The sequence below is a fragment of the Pantherophis guttatus genome, chromosome 2, assembly GCF_059756535.1.
Source record: "Pantherophis guttatus breed Tessera chromosome 2, ASM5975653v1, whole genome shotgun sequence".
Classification (NCBI taxonomy): Eukaryota; Metazoa; Chordata; class Lepidosauria; order Squamata; family Colubridae; genus Pantherophis; species Pantherophis guttatus.
In genome coordinates this window covers 261,030,204-261,051,511 of record NC_142064.1, presented here as the reverse complement: position 1 = coordinate 261,051,511, position 21,308 = coordinate 261,030,204, and the positions used below count along the sequence as shown (strand labels likewise).

At 42.5% G+C, this 21,308-nt stretch overlaps 1 protein-coding gene across 1 annotated transcript; it reads left to right on the top strand.

Annotated features, from left to right (window-relative positions):
• The first annotated feature begins 5,213 nt into the window (after positions 1–5,213).
• LOC148115713 (E3 ubiquitin-protein ligase TRIM17-like) lies at positions 5,214–15,418 on the top strand. The gene is made up of 7 exons (XM_087883953.1): positions 5,214–5,643; positions 7,971–8,066; positions 8,640–8,870; positions 10,006–10,028; positions 11,655–11,773; positions 12,585–12,617; positions 14,165–15,418. Exons 1-7 carry the CDS (start codon positions 5,230–5,232, stop codon positions 14,668–14,670), a joined length of 1,422 nt encoding a protein of 473 aa, XP_087740079.1. The 5' UTR covers positions 5,214–5,229; the 3' UTR covers positions 14,671–15,418.
• The last annotated feature ends 5,890 nt before the right edge of the window (positions 15,419–21,308 follow it).

The following is a 21,308-nucleotide window of genomic DNA, read 5'->3' as shown; positions in this document are numbered from 1 at the left end:
GAATTTTCTTTCCCGTTATCTGCAGGAAAATCAAGACCCTGGACTAGATCATCCAGTACATCCGTTTCAGCCTGCAGACTGGGTGCTTGTAAAGACATGGGGATTAACAATCTCCTTGGATCAGAAGTGGAAGGGACCGTTTCAGGTGCTTCTGACCACCCATGTGGCACTAAAAGTGGAAGGCCTGGCATCTTGGACAGATCACTTCCAGAGTGAAGAAATACCCACCATCTGATTCTTGGACTGTGCAGCCTGTGACTTCCTCAGTAGGAGAACTGGGACTTCAGTTATTGTTCTGGAAAGAAAAGCCTCCGGAACCATCGTTGCATGAGAGGAGAACTACCATCTCCCATAGGTCTTCTCTCAATTAGGAAATTTCCCCAAAAAGTATTTGTAGTTCCCCACACTGGAATTAGGAGAGTTAGCCAATTATTACCACTAGCTGATTGGGGTGTGTGTATGTGAAGGCTAAGATATTAAGCCAAGTAGACTTAACTACTGTCAGGATGAGACCATATGATTTGTTATGTAACTGTGCGCCTACCATCCACCTATATTATACCCACTTTACCTGAAAGGAAGATTAGAAACCAGAGGGACCTTGAACGATCCAAAAAGTACCTGAAGAACTATCAACCCCTTACTTTGTTCGGTGGGCTCTGGACCCTCAATAATGCCATGCAATGTATACAGGCTGTGGAGGAAATCCTAGCTAATGAGACTGAGGAGTTTCTTTATTGCTGCAGCAAAAGATCAAGAAGCCATTCAAAGAATGACAGTTCAGTTCAGAATAGGATGGCTCTAGATATATGGCATCCTAAGGAGGTTTGTGTGCCCTACTTGGACAACAATGCTGTGTGCAGATTCTGGATAAATCAGAGGAATTTCACAGCTGAACTGCACACATCACAAAGATAGCTACAACTCCTTCCCCCACCCCCTATGGATGAATGGAAAGGCTGGTGACATTGACTGACAGGATGGTTGCCTGATTCCAACTGGTTAAGAACCGAATAATGACCCTGGCAGGCATAGTCATTGTTCTCTTAATCACCTGTTGTGCATTACAATGCCTTCTGCTTTGCCTTTCCACCTGTAAGCAAGCTACGGGGTCTCCCAGTACAGGGATATTGATGTTGGGTGAATCTTGGAAAATTAAATAGTTTTCAGATTCAAAGGGTGTTGGTGGTGATGGGCTGTCTGTAAAATAAAGCCAGGTCTTGCACCCACTTGAAAATAAATCAGGAAGCCTCTAATTGTGGAGTCTGTCTGGCAAGAACAAAGACTGCTTATCCACAGGAAATATGCATGTGTAAAGCTTGTAACAATTCTGGGTAATTAGAAAGCTGATAAAAGTAACAAGAGTTAGGCAACTTGCAGACTTCAGCTAAAAGTTAGGAATAGAGATGGCCTGCAGCAAATAAAAGGTGCATTAGATAACTCCTTGGGCATTCATTAGCCAAGGCTTAGGAATAGGGACAGCTAGAAACCAATTAAACAAACTGTAAAATTATTAGTAAAATGTTTATTAGATGATATTTCTTACTATCCCGCCTTGTCCCGCCTTCTTCTTTAGTGAAAATGTATAAAGCTTTCTTCATCCTTTGTTCTGGGCTCTCTTGGCATTTTGGCCAGGAGCTCTTTTCCTTGGGGTACCGCAATAAAAAGCAATCAAAACCTGCACCTCGTGTCTGGCATCCTTCATTGGCCTCAGCACCAGGTTCAGACCCCAATTGGGGACAACAATTAGTTAGGAACAGAATTGTTACCTAAGAGTGTCCATTAGTGTAAAAAAAAAGGATGGTACAGCAAGATATAGAGAAATGTTTTCAGTGATTTTACTAGTTAGAATACAGACTTTAAAAAATTAGATAGGATTTTGCTATACAGTACTTCCCTTTAACACACTAGATGATAAAATGTTAAACTTCTTAGGTTGAAGGTTTTCCTGCAACATAAATATGGGATATTAAAAAGGGATTTAAATGTGAATGTTATGGAAATTAGGTCTCTATAGTTTCCAGGCCCTAAATCTGTTTAGTAGTATTATAGTAGCCTCAGTCATATTAGTGATTCCTTCCTTCCTTCCTTCCTTCCTTCCTTCCTTCCTTCCTTCCTTCCTTCCTTCCTTCCTTCCTCCCTCCCTCCCTCCCTCCCTCCCTCCCTCCCTCCCTCCCAACACAGAAGGGTTTTCACTTGGTGCCAAAATGCGGCCACTGTGGGTGCCAACTGAGGGTCTCTGGGGAGGGCATTCCATAAATGAGGTGCCACCTCTGAAATGGCAAGATAAAGGAAGGGTCTTAGGAGTGTCCATGTCCCCTTGGGGACCCTATTGTGACCAAGGAAGCCTCCCCCAAAAGTCCTTGAACAAAGGGCTGTAGGAGGGGAACACCATGAAGACAGTGCCAGGGCCAGTAAACATAATAAAACCTCATAATGCAGGATCAACTCAGAGAGGTAAAAGCCACAGACATAGGAAAACAATCTCCCCAAAATAGAACCAGGGCTATTTAGGAACAAAAGAGGACCCACGGAAATGCAAATGTACGGAAAAGAGCCTTGGTGGCGCAGCAGATTAAAGTGCTGTTAAGTAACATCAGCTGCCTGCAATTACTGCATTTTCAAATCTCACCAGGCTCAAGGTTGACTCAGCCTTCCATCCTTCCGAGGTAGGTAAAATGAGGACCCGGATTGTGGGGGCAATAAGCTGACTTTGTATAAAAAAGAACACCGCTTAGTGGGGGCCAAAAGCCCTAGTAAGCAGGTATATAAAAATTTATGAAGGCTATTGCTTAACGCATTGTAAGCTGCCCTGAGTCTCTGGAGAAGGGTGGCATATAAATTGAACCAATAAATAAATACAATAAATAAATGACACACAGAAAAGACGCAGGACATGTCAGGAAGGAAACTATTGAAACAGCAGAAACTAGAAGAGCAGACAAAAGAATGGCAGAGGATTAGCTGAGGAAAAGATTTAAGATTAAGGCAAGAAACGAATAATAGGAGCAAAAGGAAACAAAAGAACACAAAACCAGATGACCAAAACACCACCCAGTCTCAAGTAGGGAAGAACTAGCATAAGAAAACGCAGGGCGATCCATGAAAACACACACAAAAGGAAGACCCACAAAAGCACCAAAAGAAAAAAATAATTTCCTTTGTACAGAAAAGGATAAAAATGTACACTTACCTTGTAACAATGTCAGCTCCCCCAGGAACGCTGGTTCGTGCGCTTGCCGGATCCGTCTTCCTGAAACGAAAATAAAGAGAATCCTGTTTTCAGGCAGCTCGCTTCGCTCGTTAATCTGCTCGTCGTGCCTGAGACGCTCTCCCAGCCGGGAAATTCGAACCCTTTTGGGGGAAACCTCTGCGGAGATTCAACAGGGCCTATAACATGTTCTCCACCCACCAGATTCCCCCCACCCCCATTGGTCCCCCTGTCCTAGGTTGGCCTGAGACGCCTAATGGCTCTTTCTATCCATTTTTTGCCTTAAGGGATCTCATTGGTCAAACTTGAAGATTTCCATCCAGCAAATGATCCCATTCCACATTCTATATATTGCATATTCCACAAGGTAGTCTTTGCCCAATTTTAGAGCTTTTCCTGATCCATTTCCTGACTGGCTGGCTGGGAAAGGTGAATCAGCCCCATGGATGTTTCTTTCTCCCCAGGATTTTTCAATATCTTTTCCTTTAGCAGCATACTTGGATCAGTAATTGATTGGGGGTCCGTCCCAGCCTTTTTTCACTATTGAATTTCATTTTGTTAGATAGCGCCCAATGTTCAAGTCCGTCAAGATCCTTCTGTATCTTAAGCCTATCTTCTGGAGTGTTGGCTATTCCTGCCAGTTTGGTGTCATCTGCAGATTTGATGAGTTCCCCATCTATCCCCTCTTCCAAGTCATTGATGAAGATGTCGAAGAGTACTGGGCCTAAAACAGAGCCCTGGTGTACACCCCGGCATACTTCCCTCCATGTAGATGCAGTTCCATTGAGGACTACACGTTGAGTGTGGTTGATCAGGCAGCCAAACAAGCCATGAGGCCAAACTTTCATTTCTCAGTGATGCTTCTGGGTTGACTGCAACCAGGAGACTCAGGCAGCTCACTTTAATGCCCTTGCAGGGAGTCCTCGACTTAGAACCGTTGGTTTAGTGATTGTACAAAGTTATGACGACAATGAAAAAAGTAACATGATGTTTTTCACCCTTATGATCATTGCAGCATTCTGTGGTCACATGATTAAAATTTGGATGCTTGCCAACTATCATGTATTTATGATGATTGAAGATATCTTCTAACTGGGTCTTCCCTCCGATCTAATTCTTTACAGAAAAGAAACTTAAAACTTATATTTTCTCTTCAGATCAAGGTGGAGGATTGCCTGAAGGCTCAGAAGGAGCAGAAAGAAAAAATAGCTACATACAAAAGAGACACAGAGCAAACAGTGCAGGAGATGCTTGTAAGTATTGATCCAACGATGAGGAGCTTCTGAGGTAATAGGAAGGAGAACCCCATCCGCCATCTTTAATAATAGGAGCCCTGGTAGCACAGCAGACTAAAGCACTGTTATTAACATCAGCTGCCTGCAATTATTGCGAGTTCAAATCTCACCAGGCTCAAGGTTGACTCAGCCTTCCGTCCTTTCTAAGGTGGGTAAAATGAGGACCCGGTTGTGGGGGCAATAAGCTGACTTTGTATAAAATATACAAAAGTATGAAGGCTATTGCTTAACGCATTGTAAGCCGCCCTGAGTCTCCAGAGAAGGGCGGCATATAAATAAAATTTTAAAAAAAAAGAATATTTGCTTCTCCCCAGATTTTAAAAAGATTTTATCCCAGGATTTTAAAAAGCAGCACTTTTTCGTGCGGCTGTTGATAAAACAGGATCACCAACATGATCGCCAACGTCCGATGAGGGATATGAAAGAAGAGGAGGAGGATAAGGAAGAAGAAGGAAGAAGATTATTTTGAAAACTCCCCCCCCCCACTTTGAAGAGCTGATTGGACCAATAATAGTTGATTGGGGGTCCATCCCGCGAATGTCTGCTTCTCTCCAATTTGTTTTTTTTTTAAACACTTTTTTTCCCTTTAAGAAGCCAGCAGAGCTGACCGCAACAATTCATTTCGGTTTCCCGTCTGGGCAGAGCCCAAAGGCAGTCAGCTGATTTGGAGGAAAAGAAACGAAACTTAACTTTCTCTTTCCTTTCCCGGCGGAGGAGACGACAATGGCGGGTGTACCGTCTTTTCCCGTTTTGCTGGAAGAACTCACCTGCTCCATTTGCCTGGACTATTTCCAGGACCCCGTGCTCATCCCGGAGTGCGGCCACAACTTCTGCCGGGGCTGCCTGACCCGCAGTTGGGGGACATCGGAATCAAAGGCTTCCTGCCCCCAATGCAGACAGACCTTCGCGCCCCGCAGCCTCCTCCCCAACAGGCAGCTGGCGCGGGTGCTGGAAGAGGCCAGGCTATGCGGCGGCCATCCGGGCGAGGAAGGAGGGAGCTTCTGCCCAAAGCACCGGGAGCCCCTCAAGCTCTTTTGTAAGCACCACCAGACTCTCATCTGCGTGGTCTGTGACCGATCCAAAGAGCACGAGGGCCACTCGGTGATCCCTACGAAGGAGGCTTTCCAGGAATACCAGGTAGGAATCAGCCAGGAGGAATCGCTGCGGAGGGGCATCCAGATCCTTGGTCTTCCTGGCAATCCTTGGACCAATTTACTTGCTTCCTCTGTTGTCCACAAACTGGGTTTAGCCTGGCGCAGATGCCAATCAAAACCAGACTGAAGATGTGGTTCAAGGAACTTTTTTTTAAAAAAATATTTTTTGAGTTTTTAATTATTAAAAACAAAGTATAGAAAAATACAAAATGCAAAACCAAAACAAAACAAAAAATAGATTAAAAACACCTAACAAACATAACATTACATCATACATTATTTTACAGCTTACTGTATCCATATGGATATGTATTCTCTATTCTTATTCAGTCTTTCATATTTGCAAAACCATCATTATCTGGTTGACACTGTTCAGCAATTTATACTTCCTAGTTTTAACCTGGTTAAATTAACATTCCGAATTGTTATTTTGATTTCTTTTTTCTAACCAATCATATAGTTTATTCCACATTCTATAATATTCCGAATCTTTCCTCTCCTTAATTTCCAGCGTCATCTTATCCATTTCTGCACATTGTAGAATTTTTCGAATTACTGTTTCCTCTCCTGGTACGTTATTTTGTTTCCATCTCTGTGCGACAGTAATCCTTGCTGCCGTTAATATATGAAGTATTAGATATTGTAAAGATTTGTCTATTTTGGGTTAATTATTGTTAATAAATAGAGTTCTGGTTTAGATTCCATTTTTAATTTGGTAATTTCCCCCAGCTAATTTTTAATTTTATGCCAAAAATTTTTATCTTGGGGCACCTCCACCACATATGGTAGTATGTGCCTAATTTGTAACCACATTTCCAACAATTAGGTGATAGATTTGGGAACATTTTGGCCAATCTCGCTGGTGCCAAGTGCCATCTATGGAACATTTTATACAATTTTTTTTATAGGCTACTACCATTATTAATTTATAATTTCTATCCCACAATTTGTCCCACTTTTCTAATTCTATATTGTGCCTGAGGTTTTTTATTGTTTATTTATTTATTTATTGGTTCGATTTATATGCCGCCTTTCTCCGGAGACTCAGGGCAGCTTACAATGCGTTAAGGAATAGCCTTCATACTTTTGTATATACCTGCTTAGTAGGGCTTTTGGCCCCCCCAAGCGGTGTTCTTTTTTATACAAAGTCAGCTTATTGCCCCCACAATCCAGGTCCTCATTTTACCTACCTCGGAAGGATGGAAGGTTGAGTCAACCTTGAGCCTGGTGAGATTCGAACTTGCAATAATTGCAGGCAGCTAAGTGCTATTTAACAGCACTTTAGTCCACTGCTCCACCAGGCTCTTCTAAAGCTCTTTTTGCCCAACAGATCATCGTTTCTTTTACTGTTTCATCTTCCAATTTGTATTTTAATAAGAAATTGTAAATTTTTGTGATCATTTTCCCCCCGATCCTAATAAAATTTTATCTATATCCAATTGTTCTCTGTTTATGCCATATTGCTCCTGATCCTTTTTGAATCTGGTTTTTATTTGTAAATATGGCCACCATTCCATATTTAATCCTTGTTTCAAATCTTGAATTGATTTTAATTCCCCTTTCTCATCAAGTAGCTCTGCATATCTTATCATTTTGCTCAAGCCCATGGTGTTTGGGTGTAATATTGCTTCCATAGTTGATAGCCAGATTGGGACTTTTGTATAATGATCCTTCTTAACTTTCTCCCAGACTTGTAAAAGGGCATATCTTAACAAATGTCTTTGGAAATATGTATGATATTTATTTTTCCCATCCCAGAGAAAACTGTGCCAGCCAATCTGGAGATCATGACATTCTATCATTAGTACTGAATACTGTAGCTGAATCCAATCTTTAAGCCATGTTAGTGCTGCGGCCTGATAATAGAGCTCCCAATTTGGGAGACTAAAGCATACTCCACGGCATACTTCCCTCCATGTAGATGCAGTTCCATTGAGGACTACATGTTGAGTGCGGTTGGTCAGCCAGCCAGCCAAACAGGCCATGAGGCCAAACTTTCATTTCTAAGTGATGCTTCTGGGTTGACTGCAACCAGGAGACTCAGGCAGCTCACTTTAATGCCCTTGCAGGGACTCCTCGACTTAGAACCGTTGGTTTAGTGATTGTACAAAGTTATGACGACAATGAAAAAAATGACATGATGTTTTTCACCCTTATGATCATTGCAGCATTCTGTGGTCACATGATTAAAATTTGGATGCTTGCCAACTATCATGTATTTATGACGATTGAAGATATCTTCTAACTGGGTCTTCCCTCCGATGTAATCCTTTACCGAAAAGAAACTTAAAACTTGTATTTTCTCTTCAGATCAAGGTGCAGGATTGCCTGAAGGCTCAGAAGGAGCAGAAAAAAAAAATAGCTACATACAAAAGAGACACAGAGCAAACAGTGCAGGAGAGGCTTGTAAGTATTGATCCAATGGTGAGGAGCTTCTGAGCTAATAGGAAGGAGAACACTGTCTGCCATCTTTGATAATAGGCAGCCTGTCTCTAAGTACAAGTTCTGACTTAAAGGAAATTCAAGTTAAAGACGGTATTAGGGCAGAACCTGTTCTTAATCTGGAAACTGAGATGTCACTATTGGCTGAATGAGTCACACTTGGGTTAAGTGCCCCTATCCCATGAGCTCTGTTTTATGCAATGGGTTTGGTTGGCATAATAAATTAATGCAAACCGTATTTCATCCTATTGAAAAAATTGTGAAGTCAAACATTTTTCTGTCTCCTTTTTTGGAATCCCTAATTGCCAAGAAAATTTTCATGAGAGATCATTAAACTAGAGCCTTTTTAAAAAAAATCCTTTCCCCCCTACGCTTTTTAATATCAAATGGGTTTTTTTCTCCTTAGGAAATTCTCCCGCCTTACTTCTGGAATCTTCAAGGAATCTGTTTAATTATTGTAACAATTAAAATAAAAGTAAAAATAATTAAGTAAAACAATAAAAATATGCCTTTTGCTTTTTCTCTTTCTTGTTCTAGGACCTCATCAAAGAAGTGAAAAAAAATGTAGTGGCTGAATTCAGAGAGCTACAACTCTGGTTAGAAGGACAGGAGAAGCTTCTATTGACTCAGATGGAAGAAACGGAGAAGGATATTATGGCAAGAAAGGAGAAGGGTTTGGCCAAGCACATGGAGGAACTGGGCTCTCTTGACCATCTCATCCAGGAGATAGAAGAGAAGCTTCAGCAGCCAGCCAGCAAACTCTTACAGGTGAGGCAGGAAGTTGAGATCATAGAATCCTAGGGCTGGAAGGGACCTTGGAGGTCTTCCAGTCCAATCCTCTGTCTCCCCTAAGCCTTTTCTTCCTTAGGCTAAGCATACCGAGTTCCCTTAGCCATTCATTGTATGGTTTGACTTCCTGGACCGTTACCATCTTCATTGCTCCTCTCTGCATTCTTTAGCCCCTCCACAGAATATTCTTTTTGACTCTTTCTTTTTTGTTCTTTCATAAATTTAATTGAAATTATAATAGTGAAAAGTACCAATGAAAATAAAGAAAATAGAGAATCTGGCTTCCACATTGACTTTGCTTGTCAGAAGGTCACTAATGGTGATCACATGACCCCAGGAGGCTGCAACCACCATAAATATGAATCAGTTGCCAAGTGGCTGAATTTGATCATGTGACCATGGGGATGCTGTAAGAGTCTTAAGTGTGAAAAATGATCATAGATCACTTTTTCAGTGCAGTGGTAACTTTGAACGGCCACTAACTGAACTATTGAAAGTCAAGGACTACCTGAAACGGCTAATATTAGGGATACATAATATAATTCAGAAAAAGCAGGCCATGCAAAAAGCAGGAATTCAAAGTTCTGGTCAATTGTCTATATACTCTTCATGATTTTAAGAATGCCTGCTTAGGGTTCCTATCCCCTATTAGGGGAAGTGGTGGTGGGTGTTCTTTGTAGGGTCTCCCCCTCCCCTTAAATCTCCAGGCCAAGGAGAAACCCAACACTGATCAGCTTCTCCAAAGTATTATCACCACCTGGATTTTCCAAAGTGCCTTCATTCTGGAAGGATTTTTTAAATCCTATTGATGAATTTTCTTGTTTTTTAAGTAGTCTTTTCTTTTTGCTATAATGTTTTATATATAAATATATATCTTTTGTAATTGTGTTGGATTCAACCGGGGTATCATTTTTCTTAAACAAGAAAGTAAAAACAATACCACTCTAAAATAGGGGAAAAAAGAGTAATGGATTTTTTTTTAAACGGAAGTACTTTATATGTCTGTTAGTGTCTGGTTGTCCAGACGTTTCACTCATGTATTATGTGACTGTAAGAATTTAATTTTCTGCCTAGGAAATGGCTCCTTTCAGTGCTTTGTCTCTTTATTTTTTAGGACATTGGAAGCATTTTGAAGAAGTAAGTAAATCCACCCTTTTCTTTACAGTCTCAGAGATCAGCAGCTCCTCCAGCAGTTTTCCTATTTTGGGAAGTTCTTTCTGTATTTCACAATATTTGATATGATAAATTTTTATAGTTGGTTGCAAACTCAGCCAGATGTTTAGACTGAATTTGCCTTTTTATCCACCTATTGAGTCCTTCCCAAGAAGAGACAGATGTTTGATGGTTTTAAAAGTATCATTGTAGGATGTATGCTGTTCCAAGTAATGCAACTATCATAAATACATGCCAAGCACCCAAATTGTGAATACAGGGACACTGTGACAGATGTTAAGTGCGAAAATGGTTGTAAGTCAGTTTTTTGAGAGCCGTTGTAACTGGTTGCTAACAAATAGTCATAAATAGAAGTTTACTTGCAAGTGAATTTGACTCTATTAAATTTCATTGCATTACCTTTAATCCATCAAGATCAGTTTGAATGTTATATCCATCTTCTAATTGTTTACCTATCTCATCCATATTAGTCATCAGTCATTTGGTAAGATACAATCCTGTCAGTGTATAAGAAATTATGAGCTGGGATAGCCATAACAACAAGACAGCCAATGGGAACTGTTTGGTGACTAAGAAACAGGATCTATTGTGAGCCATGGGAGATGGCTCGGAGCCTGGGTGGGGCTTAGCTTGACTGATCTGTATATATATATAAGAGTTACTTTGTCCTTGCAATATAGCTTCTGTGTTTCTGAGTTCTGGTTATTCTGGTTCTGGCTTCTACTGCATGGGCATTGTATACATGCATCATGCTTTATATTATTGTATATAAAGAAGTTTCTTCTATAAATGAATCCTGCTGAATTATTTACTGGTGTGCTGGTTGGATTGCTGCAAACTCTGACAAATCCATTGTTTTGGCCAAGAGATTCACAAGAATTTTGAAGAGTAGGGAGCCCAAAACTGGAACTTAGTTGCCTCTACTAGATCTCTTGTTTAAGTTGATGAAGGTGGATGAGTGCAGTTCTGGGTCAGGATCCACTGAGTCGCCATGGTGCCCATATTTGACTAGCTAGCCAGAGAATTGACTGAAGCCTGGGAAACAGGGCCCTTGTCAGTCAACAGGAGTGCTGATTTACCACCAGCTTACCGGGTACTTAGGATCTGAGGACAGGGCAACACAAGAAAACGACAATCAATGACTTCATAGCTGTCCATCAACACCCCACTTAACAACTAAAGGCCATACACAATCAGGCACCACATAAATACAAGGCTTCGAACATCCCAATGCACACATTCTGGAGAGAGTGTTCCAATATTTGAGGGTCTGTCACAGAGAGAAGGGGGTCAATCTGTTTTCCAAAGCACCTGAAGGCCAGGCAAGGAATAATGGATGGAAACTGATCAAGGAGAGATTCAACTTAGAAATGAGGAGAAATTTTCTGACTGAGGACAATCAACCAATGAAACAGCTTTGCCTCTAGAAGTAGTGGGAGCTTCATCACTGGAAGTTTTCCAGAAGAGGCCGGACTGCCATCTGTCAGAAACAATGTGGGGTCTCCTGCTTGGGTGGTTGGGGGGGATGCTGGACTAGATGACCTACAAGGTCCCTTCTAACTCTGTAATTCTGTTATTTTGTCTTGCCAGGTACCAGGCTAAGGAAACATATGAGAATCCGGTGGATTTACTTGTAGAGCCAAAGTGGACAATCTGGGATTACAGTGATATGACTGAGCTTCTGAAAAATGCCATGAAAAAACTGAGAGGTAAAAAACAGCCGCTGGGGTTTTAAGCTAGATGACATTTTGAGCATCCAACAGAGATTCTGGGTCACTGTCACATGGATCAAAGAGGGATCGATTTCAGGATCAGTGCCTCAGTTATAATTGTAAGACGATACAACCTGTATTCTTCGTAGCCCAAACCCAAATGCACTGATCACTGGGGAAGCAGAATAAGTTTCCACTAAGTATAATGGAATACATGCAGGTAGTTCTTGACTTACGACCTCAGTTGAGCAGAAAATTTCTGTTGCTAAGCAAGGCAGTTGTTAAGTGAGCAGTGCCCCATTTTACGAACATTTTTGCCACAGCTATTCAGAAAATCACAGCAGCTAAATGAATCATGGTTGATAAATGAATCTGGATTCATGCATTGATTTTGCGTGTCAGAAGCTCCCCAGGAAGGTTGAAGACGACAATGCCAGAATCATGGGATGCTGCAACCATCGTAAATACAAGCTGGTTCCCAGTGCCTGAATTTTGATTATGTGACTGGAGAGGCTGCAACAGTCATAAGTGTGAGAACTGGTCATAAAGCACTTTTGTCAGTGCTGCTATAACGTCAATAAAGAAATAGTTGTAAATTGAGGACTACCTGTATATGGAATATATAATAGAATATATTTACACCTGATGGAATATATATAGCCACCAATGACGTTCTGGCTTGTAGCTTTCCCTATTCCTTATTTCCTGATCTGAGACCAAGGAAAGCAAACCAGGGAATCTGAGGGAGGCCCTTCTGTTGCTCCAATTCCAGGGATGAGATGCTGAATTCCTCCCTTTTCTTCCCCAGATACTCTGGAAAGTGGACTTCAACTACAGGAAGGTAAATATGAGTTATAGGAATTGGATTTCCTTGCTATTTTAGGCTCTGATTCCAATAATTTTAAGAGAAACATGATAGAGTAACCAAAAAGAAAAATATAGGATTAGATACCTTAAAGACTATGATGATCCAGTAAACTTCAGTGATTTTATGATTTATGAACTATTACTTGCCATTTATATGTACAATATGAGCTAATGCAGCAGAGACAAATTCCTTGTGTGTCTGATCACATTTGGCCAAATAAAGCTTTTGTTCTGTTCTGTTCTACTCCTCCTTTCCTATTCCGCTCCACTCTGCTCCATTCTCTACATAATCTGGAAAACTGAAGTCAATCTTGGTGTAGAATGAAATATCTGGACAAAAAATAGGAAAATATGGCCTGGGACTCAAAGGAATATTGAATTCCTACCAAGCTAATAACATCGTCTTGATTTTACTGCCTAATTGTAAGTTGGTGAGAGACCAGGTCTTTGGGAGCAGAGAAATTAGGTCCTTTGGGTCAAAGCAAATAGGAAAGTTGGAGCATCAGGTGTCTCCACCATGTGGGCCATCAGAGTGGTGAAAGCAGAAGTTTCCTGTGCAAGATCTTCCCCTTTTCTACATGCCTTTGATATCCTGATGCTTGTAGAGAAAAGGGCGGATCTTCCTCACATCCTAAGTTACCTCTGGGGGATCCTTCTGACTCTGCCAGTTCAGAATTGAAACATGGCAGCCTCTTGCTGTGTCTGATCTTCTGGATTAATGCTCCAGACAGAGTCCCTGTTCAACCTGGGCCCTCCCAGCAACTCACTGAAGGCAAAGCCAACCACTCTTCCCTCACAATCCCATTAATCTCATCTGCAAAATGGAAGCTAAAGAGAATTGTGCAGGGAGGCTGGAAGAGGTGGAGCGCTATGAAGGGTTTGAAGGACTTGGCCACTGTAAGACTTGTGGACTTTAGTTCCCAGAATTCCCCATCCAGCATGGCAGAGCTGGATGGTAATCAGCAGAGTGGCGGCCACATGGGAGACTAGAGACTAGGGGAATTGACCAGTGGAGCCAAGAGACGAAGAGCTGAGGGGAGGAGCCAAAAGCTGCACAGGTAGTCAACGTATCCTGAAGGTGTGCACCTTAGTAGCAGAGGGAGGGGAGGCAGATGGACTGGAAGATGGCGAAGGCAACCTAAGTGAATGGAACGAGAAGGCCAGAGGAGCGCTGAACAGGCCGGCAGTTAACAGAGGATGGGACTAAGAGTGTGGGAGAGCCCGAGTGCTTGGAGAAAAGGGAGCAGAGGGACCTGGACAATAGCAGCCCCATCAGCCATTGGAATTCTGTTAGTTGAAGTCCACAAGTCTTACAGTTGCCAAAGTTGGAGGACTCTTGACAAGACAATGACTTAGATGTTGTTTAAAAAAAAACAATGAGTCTTCCAGTCCTGGAGGGGGGGGGGTGTTTGGAAGCTGAACTCCATTCACACAAGAAGGTTAAACTCTTGGGGGTGAAGATACAAACCAGGCCTGCAGCTGAAATTCTTGTTTTTTTCCTTCCTTCCCTTCCCTTTACAGAGAATGTAACTCTGGATCCACACACAGCCCTTCCTGGCCACCTAGATGTCTCCAAAGATAAAAAAAGTGTCAAAGGAGTTAAGCCAGTTAAAGGAAAACATCGTCACAAGACATCTGTATATTATCCTTGTGTCCTTGGCTGTCAGACGTTCTCAACAGGGAGACATTTCTGGGAAGTTATTGCAAGAGGTAGAGCAGGATGGGGTGTAGGAGTTGCCAACAAGCGAATGAACGTAACAAATGTTGATGAGCAGACCAGGCGCTGGGTGTTTTGGAAATATGTAGGGAAATACATGGCCACCTCTTCCTCAACATGCTCTGAACTGGTCCTGACTGAGGAGCCCACGAGGATCCGCATCTCCCTCAACTGCAAAGAGGGACAAGTGAGCTTTTTTGATGCCAGCACAGCAACTCTGCTCCATACATTCTCAGACGCTTCCTTGATTGGAGAGACCCTTCTGCCCTGTTTCTATTTGGGTGAGGGCAGCTGTCTGACACTCCCCTAAAAGAAGGGACAACCATAAAGAAAACTTTAGAAATATCCTTATTTACCAAGCAGGGATCTCTGAAAGCAATCCCTGCTTGGTTTTAGTCTATATGTTAGATTTTAGTCTATATGTTCAGATGTATCAGTATTAAAGATACCTTACAGCTAAACCTGTCAATCAGGGGTGAACTCCAGCAGGTTCTGACCGGTTCTGGGGAACCGGTAGCAGAAATTTTGAGTAGTTTGGAGAGCCGGCAAATACCACCTCTGGCTGGCCCCAGAGTGGGGTGGGAATGGAGATTTTGCAATTTCCTTCCCCTACGACGCCCACCAAGCCACACCCACAGAACCGGTAGTAAAAAAATTTGGATTTCCAAACAGTATTACACTCAATATAAGCTTTATAGCCTCATAGGGTTTTGTTTTTTTTTTACTTTTTCTATCTTTTCATACTTATGTAAGTTATCTACAACAATCTGATTACTGATTGTAAGACTGATTGTAATTTTATACAGTAGGTGTCTCATGGATTGTACTTCCTTCTTTTGCAATTTTATGCCAATACATTTATTCAGTGCAATACATAGAAACAGAAGATGCACAGAAAACAGGAAAATATAAAACATACCATCTGTTATCAAGATAGAAAATGTGAATCCTCTGTGCCCTAAATGTGTCACCTGGCTCAAGCCAAAAGTCAAAAAGAATTGTTGATAGAATTGTACAAATGAAACATGTTATTAAATAAATACATTATTTGACAATAACACTGTTTTTCCTTCTTGCCTTAAGCCACTCTGCCTTTTATTGAGTAACTAGAAGTAACTTATTCAAGTTACTTCTTGAATAAGTAACTTCTTAGAAGTAGAAGAAGCCAATCTAGTGTTTTGGTTAAGAAATCAAGCTAGAAACTGTGGGCTCTAATCCTTCCTTAGATACAAGGGCAGTTGGGTAACCTTGGACCAGTGGTGGGTTGCCCCCGGTTCGGACTGGTTCACAAGAACCAGTAGTAAAACCGTCGGGACGCCCCACCCACTGCCCCAGATGTCATTGGTGATGTGCGCATGTGCAGAAGCAAAGCGCGCTCCCATCCCGAACCGGTAGTAAAGGTAAGTAGAACCCACCCCTGCCTTGGACCAGTCACTCTCACTCAGCCCTAGGAAGTGGGCAATGGTAAGCCACTCCTGAATCTTTACCAAGAAAAGTCCAGAGAGCCACCAGGGGTCAACAATCTGAGGAACCTCAAAAGTGGCTTTGATATTGAGATGGGAGTCAGACACAGATGGATACCCTTTTAACACCAGAGGAACAGAGACTGGTGAGGGGGTAGCATGGAGAGAGCATAAGAATGACAACCGGCTGGGAATTTCCCCTCAGGGAGCCAGAAAGGGATCCGGATGATGATGGGGACAATATGAGGCTACAGAATTCTCAATCTTTAGTCTTCTATGGAATCCAAAATGGAGCTCCCTAAAGTAAGAATCTTGCAAAAGTATCTGAAATAAGGCAGAAAGAAAGATGAGAGTCCTGAGGACTTTTCTTTAAAGAATATACCGGGCTTTCAGGCAATACACTGATTTAGATCCTGAAGCCTCAGAAAATGATAAACATGATATTTATAGGGCAGTCAGCAGAAGATATTAGAAGAAAGTTACAGAAAGTAGAAGGAGGTCCAGCGAAAGGCATTTGAGAACTGGTTGAGATAGCTGATAACGGTTTTTTTTTTTACCTCCAGAGGGTAAGAAGAAAATAAGAAAGAAATCCAGAAGGCTCCCCGAAATGCTATCTTCCTAGCAGATGCCCTTAGGCAGGAAAAGGGGGGAGGCAGGGGACACAATCCGGAAGAGGAGGGGAGTTCAGGGCATGGAAGAGGAAAGGTCCCCTTGGGACCCAACCAGTGTGTTATATGCAGGAAAGGAGGATATTGGAAGAGTGGGTGCCTGATGGCTAGAGCCATGCAAGCAGAAAAAGAAGATGAAGAGGCCAGGGGAAGGAAGCTTTTGCTCCCCCAACTCCTGGTGGAAGTCCAAATTGGGGGATCTAAACATAAGGTGTTAATAGATACAGGAGCCGGTAGATCTGTCCTTAACAGACCTATTGCTCCTCGGACTACCTATGAGATACTTTTTGTTGGGGCTTCTGGAAAGGCTATAATGTTCCTGTAACAACAAAAGCCCAAATTGCACAGCAGGAGGTTCAAAACTTAGGATATGGCATCTCTGCAGCACAGCTGGAGACTTTTAGCCTAAGGAGGGAGGCAATCCATTAAAGCCCCCTTTTAACAGAAAACAATTGGGAGTCTTGGGTTTTTGTAGAATTTCAGATTCTTAATTTTTGATTTATCATCAAGCCCCTTTATGAGGCTGTTAAAGGGGGGGGATGGGAAAATATGTGAATGGATTAGATAACGCCAACAAACATTCACACAAATAGAGAGGGAGCTTTTTGGGAGCACCAGCACTGGGGGCTTCCGGACCCCACTACGCCTTTTACTCTATTTGTACAGGAATGGGAAGGCATTGCAATGAAAGTTCTCACCCAGAAATTAGGCTCTGGCATTGGGATGGCTTGGGAACAGCGGCAGCAACAGCCCTGCTAGTTGAAGAAGCTCAACAGTTAACACTATCACTTTATCCCATAGTAAAAGTCCCAAAGGGGGTTCAAGAGATTATGGAAGTAAAGGGAGCATTTTGGATGACTGGGGGGCCGCCAAGCCAAATATCAGACCCTCTTGCTTGACTCCCCAGCCATACAATTAGAGGTATGCAATTAGAGCTACTCATTCCACCTACACTCTTGCCCCAGGTGAATTGCATCACGATTGTGTACAGGTAGTGGATTCAGTCTGTGCCAGTAGACCCGATCTTTGTGATCAGTCGATCCCAAGTGCTGACTGTGAATGCTAGTAGCTTTATGGTAGAAGGCCAGAGAAAGGCAGGATATGCAGTGGTGACACCATGGGAAGTTGGAGAAGTCAACCCATTGCCAGTAAACATTTCTGCCCAACTAGCTGAACTGGTCACTCTAACTAGAGCCTTACAGCTGGCTGTGGGACAAACATTAATAGCAAATATACCTTTGGAGCCTTGCGTGCCCATGGAGCCTTATGGAAGGAAAGAGGATTATTAAATGCAAGAGAATCAACCGTTAAATATAGCCCACAAATTTTAAAAGTATTGGAGGCTGCTTGGCAAACAAAACAAGTAGCAGTCTTACATGTCAAGGGACATTCTAAGATTCCCCTTTACACAAAAGGAAATTGGGCTGCAGATGGAGCTGCTAAGGAAGCTTCCCTACCACACTTAGAATGAACAGCCTACCTCATTCCTATTTCTCCCTACCCACTTCTCCACTCTCTTGGACTCCCAAGGGTAGGACATGGGCCACATCAGTTGGAGGCAGGGAGAGGAAGGATGGGTGGTGGAAGGTAGAGGGCAGACCTATTTTACCAAATACACCTCAGAGGACTCATTTATAACAAATACATGCCAGCACACAATGGGGGGGGTCAAAGGCACTGGTAGACTAAGTGACATGCTGTGTAGTAGACAAGGGTCTCTATTCCGCAGCCTCCCAAGCTGTAGCAGTTTGTCTGATCTATGCCAGAAATAATCCAAAAGTAGCCAGGCGCCCACCCCTTAGGAGTCCAATTTAAAGGCAACTACCCAGGGACAATTTGGGAAATAGACTTCACTGAATTACCTAGAAAGCAATCTTTTGAGTATGTTGTGGGACTAGCGTGGACCTTCACAGGATGGCCTGAGGCTTTTGCTTGCAGGACTAATAGAGAGCATGAAGTAGTAAACGTCCTACTGGAAGAACTCATTCCTGGGTTTGGGCTGCCAAATAGTATATCCTTTGATTGTGACCCATATTTCACAACTAAGGTTTCTGTGAACAGTTAAAGATCACTCGGAAGCTTTACTCAGTCTACCACCTGGCAAGTAGTCCTATGGCAGAAAAAGGTAATGACTGAAAAAAAACAACAGCTAGCTCACTTATGCCAGGAGGCTCACCTGTCCTCATCGCAAACTTTGCCACTCATGTTGTTAGGGCTTCACACTGCACCTCGACAGTGAATGGGCTTGAGCCTCTTTTGAGGCCCTTTTTGGGCGACCACATCCCTCCCTAAAGGCAGAGGAGACCTCCATCCCACTGGTGGGCGAACTGACCTTGTAACAATAAGTAAGACAACTCGCTGGGGTTATGAAGTTTCTTTCCTGTTATCTGCAGAAAAATCAAGACCCTGGACTAGATCATCCAGTACATCCGTTTCAGCCTGCAGACTGGGTGCTTGTAAAGACATGGGGATTAACAACCTCCTTGGGTCAGAAGCGGAAGGGACCGTTTCAAGTGCTTCTGACCACCCATGTGGCACTAAAAGTGGAAGGCCTGGCATCTTGGATAGATCACTTCCAGAGTGACGAAATACCCACCATCTGATTCTTGGACTGCACAGCCTGTGACTTCCTTAGTAGAAGAACTGGAAGTTAAGTTATTGTTCTGGAAAGAAAAGCCTCCGGAACCATCGTTGCATGAGAGGAGAACTACCATCTCCCATAGGTCTTCTCTCAATTAGGAAATTTCCCCAAAAGGTATTTGTAGCTCCCCACACTAGAATTAGGAGAGTTAGCCAATTATTACCACTAGCTGATTGGCGTGTGTGTATGTGAAGGCTAAGATATTAAGCCAAGTAGACTTAACTACTGTCAGGATGAGACCATATGATTTGTTATGTAACTGTGCTCCTCCCACCCACCTATATTATGCCCACTTTACCTGAAAGGAAGATTAGAAACCAGAGGGACCTTGAACAATCCAGAAAGTACCTGAAGAACTACCAACTCTTACTTTGTTCAGTGGGCTCTGGACCCTCAATAATGCCATGTAATGTATACAGGCAGTGGAGGAAATCGTAGCTAATGAGACTGGGGAGTTTCTTTATTGCTGCAGCAAAAGAACAAGAAGCCATTTGGAGAATGACAGTTCAGAATAGGATGGCTCTAGATATGGCATCCTAAGGAGGTTTGTGTGCCCTACTTGGACAACAATGCTGTGTGCAGATTCTGGACAAATCGGAGGAATTCCACAGCCAAACTACACACATCACAAAGATAGCTGCAACTCCTCCCCCCACCCCCCATGGACGAATGGAAAGGCTGGTGGCACTGATTGACAGGATGGTTGCCTGATTCCAACTGGTTAAGAACCGAATAATGACCCTGGCAGGCATAGTCATTGTTCTCTTAATCACCTGTTGTGCATTACAATGCCTTCTGCTTTGCCTTTCCACCTGTAAGCAAGCTATGGGGTCTCCCAGTACAGGGATATTGATGTTGGGTGAATCTTGGAAAATTAAATAGTTTTTAGATTCAAAGGGTGGTGGTGGTGATGGGCTGTCTGTAAAATAAAACCAGGTCATGGCACCCACTTGAAAGTAAGTCAGGAAGCCTCTAATTGTGGAGTCTGTCTGGCAAGAACAAAGACTGCTTATCCACAGGAAATATGCATGTGTAAAGCTTGTAACAATTCTGGGTAGTTAGAAAACTGATAAAAGTAACAAAAGTTAGGCAACTTGCAGACTTCAGCTAAGAGTTAGGAATAGAGATGCCCGGCAGCAAATCAAAGGGGCATTAGATAACTCCTGGGGCATTCATTAGCCAAGTCTTAGGAATAGGGACAGCTAGAGAGTCCAATAGAACAAATTGTAGAATTATTAGTAAAATGTTTATTAGATGATATTTCTTATTATCCCGCCTTGTCCCGCCCTCTTCTTTAGTGAAAATGTATAAAGCTTTCTTCATCCTTTGTTCTAGGCTCTCTTGGCATTTTGGCCAGGAGCCCTTTTCCTTGGGGTACCCCAATAAAAAGCAATCAAAACCTGCACTTCGTGTCTGACATTCTTCATTGACCTCGGCACCAGGCTCAGACCCCAATTGGGGACAACAATTAGTTAGGAACAGAATTGTTACCTAAGAGTGTCCATTAGTGTAAAAAAAAGGGCAGCAAGATATAGAGAAATGTTTTCAGTGATTTTACTAGTTAGAATACAGACTTTAAAAAATTAGATAGGATTTTGCTATACAGTACTTCCCTTTAACACACTAGATGATAAAATGTTAAACCTTCCTAGGTTGAAGGTTTTCCTGCAACATAAATATGGGATATTAAAAAGGGATTTAGATGTGAATGTTATGGAAATTTGGTATCTATAGTTTTCAGGCCCTAAATTTGTTTAGAAGTATTATAGTAGCCTCAGTCATATTAGTGATTCCTTCCTTCCTTCCTTCCTTCCTTCCTTCCTTCCTTCCTTCCTTCCTTCCTTCCTTCCTTCCTTCCTCCCTTCTTTCCATTGGAAGAATTTTCTGGTTCGTTCCAGCTGGCAGAAGCCGACAAAGAAAGATTTGAAGACAGCAAGCTACCAAAATGCAGGTTTTATTACAGGAAGGCAGTACAGTGACAGCAAAAGTGACTTCAGAGTTCCTGCCTTCCAAGGTGGCCTTTGGGGTCCTGAGTTGTGGTTTTGTACGTTTTTCTACCCTGAGGCAATGCGAGGTGAGGGTTCCTTCTTTCATTTCCCATGTCTGTCCCTTTCTTTCCTTCCTGCCTCAAGAGCTACTTCCTTTGTCCAGTTTCTATTTTGGGGAAATAATCCAA

What these genes read in the sequence shown, in the direction of transcription:
- LOC148115713 (XM_087883953.1), top strand. Translation starts at nt 5,230, where the DNA reads ATGGCGGGTGTACCGTCTTTTCCCGTTTTGCTGGAAGAACTCACCTGC. An exon ending in AAACAGTGCAGGAGAGGCTT is followed by an intron (nt 8,067 to 8,639) that starts GTAAGTATTGAT and finishes TTCTTGTTCTAG; the next exon opens with GACCTCATCAAAGAAGTGAA. An exon ending in TGCCATGAAAAAACTGAGAG is followed by an intron (nt 11,774 to 12,584) that starts GTAAAAAACAGC and finishes TTTCTTCCCCAG; the next exon opens with ATACTCTGGAAAGTGGACTT.